Raw genomic sequence first — 8805 nt, forward strand, 5'->3', positions numbered from 1 at the left:
TTACACAAACTCAACCCAATTGAGATGGTTTGGGATGAGTTGGACCTTAAGTGGAGGAAAAGCAGCCAACAAGTGCTCAGCATTTGTGGGAACTCCTTCAAGACAGTTGGAAAAACATTCCTCATGAATCTGGTTGAGAGAATGCCAAGAGTGTGCAAAGCTGTCTCAAGGCAAAGGGTGGCTACTTTGAATAATCAAAAATATTTGTTAATTTGTTTAACACTTTTTTGGTTACTACATGATTCCATATGTATTATTTCTTAGGTTTTTATGTCTTCACTATTAATTGTACAATGTAGAAAATAGTCAAAATAAAGAAAAACCCTTGAACGAGTAGGTGTGTCCAAACCTTTGACTGGTACTGGATATACCTGAAGGGGTCCTAAAATTCTCAATGAAATCGCTAAATGATCCTTGGGTATGACCATCGTACAATAATTCCATATGTTAGCTTAGTAGAACCCCCCCCCCCAGGATTAGACTTTAGGGGTACCAGATGGCCCCCTATTCCCTATATAGTACACTACTTTTGACCAGAGCCCTATTCCCTATATAGTACACTACTTTTTACCTGAGCCCTTATACCATTTGGGACGCATCGATCATCTATATAAATAGCAGAACATGAGCACTGCTATTATTGATGAAACCTACCCTGAATAGAAAGGAGAAGGTCAAGGTGAGGGAACGTACGTACCGAGTACTGCCTCATTTGAAGAAGTGTTTGATAGATGAGGTCATAGCCTACTCCACCCTCTGACTTTAACTGTTGTGACCCCGTGGAGGATGTTATAGAGGAAGAGGAAGCAGCAGAGGCAGCCAGGGCCACCTCCACCCACTCCAGCAGGAATCTCAGGGAGCCCCTCTGGACAGCCAGGCCCAGCAGCAGCTCCAGAGCCAGCCTGCGTCCCGCCCGATCTGCCCCTCCACTCCCAGAGCTCACAGATGTCTTCTTCAGGAAGTCTGCCACCTGAGCCAGGCAGTCCAGCCCCACCGCTGGGATCTTGTTCTCGTTGGCCAGAGAGAGAGGGGGCAGGGAGGCTAGGACAGAGGAAGCGGTAGCCAACACATCGTTACACAGCGCCACTCCGGGGTCCTCGCGGGCGTACCGCCAGTTCTGCTGCAGCAGGGCGAAGAGGAGACTCAGCCCTGTCCGTACGCCCATCTCTATCAGAACATCCGTCCCTGATTTAACTCTGGACGCTCCTCCAGGCAGCCAGGGCTCTGAGGCAGCCTCCATGGCCCCACTGTCCTGGCTAGCCATGGTCTGAGGGGGAGCAGGAGCCCTGAAGCGGTCGTGGTACTTGCTGTGGAGGGCGTAGTATATCCGCTGGAGGACCACGAGGCGGTGGTGCAGGCCCAGGGCATAGGGGGTCCGTGCCAGCACACGGTGGGCCAGGCAGCGCTGACTGTGGAGTAACGACGACAGGTACTCCTCCCGCTCCTCGGCAGCACTGGACTCATACTGGAAGTCTGGCAGGCGCGGGCCAATCAAGTCCTGAAATGAAAAACAAACCCATCAATTGCAACTTATATTCAAGTATGTTGAATATACACCAAGTACACCAAACATTGGGAACACCTTCCTAATATTGAGCCTGGTCCCAGATCAGTCTGTGCTCTTGCCCTCTCCATTGCTGTTATTGTCATGACAATGAGTGACAGGCGGTTGGCATGAGAGCACAAACAAACTGGAACTCAGGATATATAATATATGCAAGAGGATACGAGTTGAGCACGTTCTGTCCCTTTACCATTACAGGCTGGGCCAACCCCACCACTTCCTTATTGTGTAGCAGTTTGGCGTAGAGTCCTGCAGCCCCCTGGCGCGTGGCCGTCTGGCTGTCCTCCGCCGCCCAGGAGCTGTTCAGATGCTCCTGCCACTTCAGCATCACGTGGGTCTGGCAAGGCACCATTTCTCCTGATCATTATCTACACTGTGGAGTTATTACAGCTGTCAGGAACAGATGAAGGGGAGAAAGAGAAAGCACCTTGGTTAATAAGGTTAGACTACGAGCTATAGATACCAAAATCAAGGCAGCATTTCTCCTGATCATTATCTACACTGTGGAGTTATTACAGCTGTCAGGGACAGGACCGAAGAAGAGAGGGAGTGAGAGAAAACCCCTTGGTTGATATAGTAGAATTAGGTTATAAGGTAAAATTATTAAACAGTACCACTATAAAAGCTATGGCCTATCACTGTATTTGGCTGTATGCCCCGACGAAAGTTGTTGTTGAACGAAAGCTTAGCACATTAAAACCTCTTCAGGATCAGTGTGTCCCGCGTGGGAAGGTTGCGCTAACGTAGGCTAATGCGATTAGCATGGTTGTAAGTAACAAGAACATTTACCAGGACAGAGACATATCTGATATTGGCAGAAAGCTTAAATTCTTGTTAATCTAACTGCAGTGTCCAATTTACAGTAGCTATTACAGTGAAATAATACCATGCTATTGTTTGAGGAGAGTGCACAGTTATGAACTTGAAAATGTATTAATAAACCAATTAGGCACATTCGGGCAGTCTTGATACAACATTTTGAACAGAAATACAATAGTTCATTGGATCAGTCTAAAACATTGCACATACACTGATGCCATCTAGTGGACAAAATCTAAATTGCACCTGGGATGGAGTAATACACTATGGCCTTTCGCTTGCATTTCAAAGATGGTACAAAAAAAATACAAAACAACGCATGTTTTTTTTCTTTGTATTATCTTTAACCTGATCTAATGTGTTATATTCTCCTACATTAATTTCACATTTCCACAAAGTTCAAAGTGTTTCCTTTCAAATGGTATCAAGAATATGCATATCCTTGCTTCAGGTCCTGAGCTACAGGCAGTTAGATTTGGGTATGTCATTTTAGGCGAAAACAGGGGGGGGGGGGGAAAGGGGCGGATCCTTAATTAAAACACTGAAACTTGAATCTGATTTAAAGTGGTCTGAAAGTCTTCTTAGGACATGAGATGACATGAAAATAGCTCAACTGAAATGTCCTTGGAGTCAAGGCTTTTCAGTAAAGGAATCCCTCGTCTTGATCTGATCGATATGGGGCTGTGACTTGTAAATAATTCATTTACATTACAGTTGGTGGCAGCAGTCACTGGTCAGCAGCTGGAAAGTACCAGTAGTACGGAAATATGATTCTCCATTTTAAATACATTCTGTTTCAGTGTCACGCCACAGCACAGCAAGGCTACGTCTAGCAGCAGGGCAGTAGGCACATGACCATGAATGTATGACACACTATCCCATTGAACCCAGTCCCTTCTTAACTCTCTATGTCTAGCCAACTAACTTTCCAGACGTCTTGTTCTACAATCTACTGCTTACAAACACTGCTTAGCACAACACCCCTCTCTGATCACAAGCCTTGAACTCCATTAAGCTACACAACACCCCTCTCTGATCACAAGCCTTGAACTGCATTAAGCTACACAACACCCCTCTCTGATCACAAGCCTTGAACTGCATTAAGCTACACAACACCCCTCTCTGATCACAAGCCTTGAACTGCATTAAGCTACACAACACCCCTCTCTGATCACAAGCCTTGAACTGCATTAAGCTACACAACACCCCTCTCTGATCACAAGCCTTGAACTCCATTAAGCTACACAACACCCCTCTCTGATCACAAGCCTTGAACTGCATTAAGCTACACAACACCCCTCTCTGATCACAAGCCTTGAACTGCATTAAGCTACACAACACCCCTCTCTGATCACAAGCCTTGAACTGCATTAAGCTACACAACACCCCTCTCTGATCACAAGCCTTGAACTGCATTAAGCTACACAACACCCCTCTCTGATCACAAGCCTTGAACTGCATTAAGCTACACAACACCCCTCTCTGATCACAAGCCTTGAACTCCATTAAGCTACACAACACCCCTCTCTGATCACAAGCCTTGAACTGCATTAAGCTACACAACACCACTCTCTGATCACAAGCCTTGAACTGCATTAAGCTACACAACACCCCTCTCTGATCACAAGCCTTGACCTGCATTAAGCTACACAACACCCCTCTCTGATCACAAGCCTTGAACTCCATTAAGCTACACAACACCCCTCTCTGATCACAAGCCTTGAACTGCATTAAGCTACACAACACCCCTCTCTGATCACAAGCCTTGAACTCCATTAAGCTACACAACACCCCTCTCTGATCACAAGCCTTGAACTGCATTAAGCTACACAACACCACTCTCTGATCACAAGCCTTGAACTGCATTAAGCTACACAACACCCCTCTCTGATCACAAGCCTTGAACTGCATTAAGCTACACAACACCCCTCTCTGATCACAAGCCTTGAACTGCATTAAGCTACACAACACCCCTCTCTGATCACAAGCCTTGAACTCCATTAAGCTACACAACACCACAGCAGGCCGATTGATAGTATTGATAATATTAATAATATGTCTAAGACGTGATCATGCGAGCAAACAAAGCATGTCAAATGATGTTATTACTGCTGATAAGGTAAGAGCACGCTAATAAGAGTTTAATTGCGTTTTTGTTAGCCTTGGAGTATACTTGTTTTCCAAGTGCTGCCAACGCCTAGGGTAATATTGCAACCATCTCCTTGAACTGGTCAATAGCGTGAGTCTCTTCATTTCCCTTTAGACAGATAAAAGTCAAACCTCTCAACGGTTACCTCAGTCTCTACAATGCCCAGAGGCCAACACAGTAGCTTGGATGAGACTGTCCAGTACAGTAGCCTCTCTCTGGTCTAGCGGAGGGTCTGGGGCATCCATACTTTCATACTTGAGTCAAATACAACCACCGACCGTTTCCTTGTTTTCCTCGCTCTAAAATAACAACTCAGCACATGCGTCAACTGAATGTCAGATTACATTGATTACACTATGTCTTAGAGCCATTTTAGAGCAACAGAAACTAGGAAACAGTCAGTGGTTGTATTTGATTCAAGTTTTTTATTTTTTTAAACTATGGATTTCAGCAAACAAATACGAGCCCAGCTTTAAACAGGATAAACATAGGTACACAGTAAGGCTTTAAGATTTGATTATCGACTGACAGTGACTCGATATAGTCGGACCTTCAGTCCACCCACACTCCTTGCCGGTCAACTCTGCCTTGTACACGGAGTGTTGAGATTTCTCAACAACAGCACAACAGACAATTGAACTCGATGCACAGCACAGTGCATTAAGCCTTTCATCAGTCTTCATAGAACTCTTACTGTAATACATTAACATGATGCAGCATTAGTGAAGTGAGAGCTAGTTATGGGCCGACTAATGTCTGAGAGTGAGCCTCTCTCAACAGAATAGAGGCCCAACAGACAGGCATGAGGCAGGCAGCTTGCCTAGAGCACAGCCCAAGGACTGAGCCTTTATGGTTTCCAGTGGACAAAAATAACAGGAAGCTTATTTTAAGAGAGGCAACAACATTACAGTAAAGGTCTTGACATAGCTAGTCGGGCCTAACCTAGCTGACTCTTCGACATCCCTGAACCAGCACCTGATCAACCATCTGGATCAACAGACGGGCCTATATTGGGCATGGGGGGGGTATCATTATTAAAATGAATGTCAATTGGAGAGGCCTCACACTTTGTCTAGTATCAGGTTGACCTACAGCTCCAGACTGGTCAGGCGGTCTCTGATTATTTACTATATGCAAGAGCAAAATGTGCAGGTTAGGTTACATGTTACTAATAATAAAAGGCAAATAGTAAGGTGACCGGAGGCAATAAAGCTTAGGGCGCCATACACAGAGTATTGAAATAACAGACCGTAGGGCCGGTTTCCCAGACACTAATTAGGCCTAGTCCCAAAAGGTTTGTTCAATACAAATTGTCAATTGGAGCTAAGTGTTTTTTTTTGTCTAGAACCATGCCTAATTGTCTAGAACCATGCCTAATTGTCTAGAACCAGGCATAATTGTCTAGAACCAGGCCTAATTGTCTAGAACCAGGTCTAATTGTCTAGAACCAGGCATAATTGTCTAGAACCAGGCATAATTGTCTAGAACCAGGCATACTTGTCTAGAACCGGGCATAATTGTCTAGAACTAGGCATAATTGGTGTTCATGAAACTAGCTAATGGAGTTAGTTTTATTTATATATTTTATTTAACCTTTATTTAACCAGGAAAAGCCCATTGAGAACCAGAGACTCTTTTTCAAGGGAGACCTGGCCAAGAAGGCAGCAACAATCAGTACAATACAGAACTAAAACATACAACAATACAATACAACATGATCCAGCCTAAAAAAAACTCCTCTGTAACAGTTTCACAACAATATTTTAAATTAATTCAGTGGCACTAACATATCTAGATGACGCATGGATTGTAGACTATTCCATGCCTCTGGTGCACAAGAAGAGTATTCCATGCCTCTGGTGCACAAGAAGAGAAGGCAGTCTTGCCTAATACTGTAAATGTCCTGGGGACTTTAAGTAGCAACCACCTAACAGACCGGGTATGGTAACTGCTGGTGGTGAAGGAGACCAGACTACAGAGGTGAAGAGGGAGTTTACCCAAAAGGGCTTTGTAGATGAACACATACAAATGTAGCTTTCTGCGCATAAAAAGTGAGGTCCAACCTACCATTTGGTACAAGTTGCAATGGTGGGTGAGTGACTTGGCATTTGTAATAAAGCTCAAGGATGCATGATAAAGAGTCCAGTCTCTGTAAGACAGAGGAGGTTGCATGCATATACAACAAGTCACCATGTTCCATTACAGCGAGAAAAGTGGCCTGAACAAGCTTCTTTCTAGCCATAAGTGGGAAGCAAGCCTTTTTACGAGGATTGCCTCAGACAGCAGTAAATAATGTCTATCACTCAATCCCTATGTCAGGTTTACACATACCTTAGGACTAGCTAAAATTTACTAAGCTGAGATGCAACAGTAAGCTACAGTAAGGTTAAATTCAAAATGGCCTAAAATCAATGCATGATGGGGTGGGACGATTGACACGACAACAATGGCACGATTCTTCGTTTTATTTATTTTATTTTACCGTTATTTTACCAGGTAAGTTGACTGAGAACACGTTCTCATTTGCAGCAACGACCTGGGGAATAGTTACAGGGGAGAGGAGGGGGATGAATGAGCCAATTGTAAACTGGGGATTATTAGGTGACCTTGATGGTTGAGGGCCAGATTGGGAATTCTTCGTTGTCAACAAACCAGTGGCAACTGAGACAACAATAACTATTATTATTAGAGAGGTGCCTTTATTTATAAGTGTGTAAAATATATATATATTCTTTGCATATTCCAACTTCCCGAGACACCCGAGTGGGGTCACAGCCAGGGTCACTATTGGACAGCACCCCTGGAGTAATTAGTGTTAAGTGCCTTGCTAGAGGGCACTGCGACAGATTATTATTTTATTTTTTTCACCTTGTCGGCTCCAGTATTCGAACTAGCAAACGTTCAGTTACTGGCCCAATGCTCTAACCTTGAGGCTACATGAAGCAAATAATCTGTGACAGAGGTTTGTGGAAAGCTGATCACTTGTCTCTGAATACTCTTCTGTCATCAGAAGACCACAATATGAGAGTGCATGACTAACATTCAAACACCAAGGACATGACTGTGACTTGAAAGACAGGTTTGAATTTGGCAGCTATTCCCCCAGGTATCCTGGCATTGCAGACAGGCTTTCAGTATGCAGAAAACAATCAGTGAGTGTGAGAAAATGTCAACTGCTAATGTAGTAGACATGTAGTAGACGCCGCCATCTTGTCTATTTCAAATCTTCTCTCATTGATTGAGAAAGGTGGGCGAATTTAGGAAGGATCAGTTGGACGAAAATTCTGTGTCCTCTGTCACAGATTTACACTACCTACTGTGTAATGACTGTATGGAAGTGTTTACATACTGTATCACCTCTGTTTCAAAGTGTAGCTAATCTACTACAAGATGACCATGTGCTCCTGAAAACAAATTCAGCTGGGGAAAAAACTCATGTTGTTGTTTTGCAAGGCATACATGGCACAGGAGAGTGACTAAAGTGGATTCTGGTCAAGCTTTTATCCTTGCAATCACATTGACTAGCTGGGTATTCTAAACAGTTAGCTACTGTAAAAGCTAGCTAACTTGCATAGGTACAATACAATACCTAAACTACTCACAGATGTGGTACAGTGACAGCTGTCATTTTATAATCAGCACCAGATCTGCATTGTGTAACGTTAGTAGCTCTGTATTGTGTTGCAGCAAGCTAGTAGCTAGCTACTGTCCTATAAGGTCTTAGCTTTCTATCTAGCCAACAACTGCTATTTAACCAAACTCAACCTAGCTATAGTTAGCCATCTTGACTAATAGGATACGCCTGTACAGACTGCACTGTGTCATTCTGACATTAGATAGCATTGCTAGCTAGCAACAAGCCAAGTTAGCTAGCTAGCAACAATTGTTGTTTTTGCAACACAAAATGTTGTGTAACGGTGATTGTCTATTGGCATAGCTACACACACTGCATACACAAATGCATTCCAAATAAAACCCTACCTCTGTTGTCAGTGTTATTCACACCCGGTCTCTGCTTTCCTCGTACGCTCAGTTAGCTAACGTTAGCTACAGCTGGCAACTAACGTTACAGTGCCACTGCAGTTGACAGCTAACGGAAAAACAAGTTTTGCAAATAATTCTGTATCTAGAATTAATGAATACAAATTAGTAACAAGTTAAGACATCCAGGTTTCCATTAAGTCAGTCTCCGACACCGCACCGGCAAAATGTTTTCGGTCTCGCCAGGACGAAACAACAGTTTTCTGCCTGGTTGCCATGAAAAGCACAGCCC

At 43.9% G+C, this 8805-nt stretch overlaps 1 protein-coding gene across 7 annotated transcripts in view; it reads right to left on the reverse strand.

Moving 5' to 3' along the window:
* LOC139538912 (probable E3 ubiquitin-protein ligase HERC1) overlaps positions 1-8805 on the reverse strand; it is a 111297-nt gene extending 102492 nt beyond the window's left edge. For all 7 annotated transcript variants that reach the window (XM_071341517.1, XM_071341508.1, XM_071341499.1 and 4 more), the window contains exons 1-3: positions 8514-8805; positions 1755-1954; positions 698-1498 (exon numbers count right to left, since the gene is read on the reverse strand). In XM_071341517.1, the coding sequence (XP_071197618.1) occupies positions 698-1498; positions 1755-1916 (963 nt within the window). In that variant the 5' untranslated portion in view covers positions 1917-1954; positions 8514-8805. The remainder of the gene's footprint in view (positions 1-697; positions 1499-1754; positions 1955-8513) is intronic.

The sequence above is a fragment of the Salvelinus alpinus genome, chromosome 1 (assembly GCF_045679555.1).
Source record: "Salvelinus alpinus chromosome 1, SLU_Salpinus.1, whole genome shotgun sequence".
In the NCBI taxonomy this organism is placed as follows: Eukaryota; Metazoa; Chordata; class Actinopteri; order Salmoniformes; family Salmonidae; genus Salvelinus; species Salvelinus alpinus.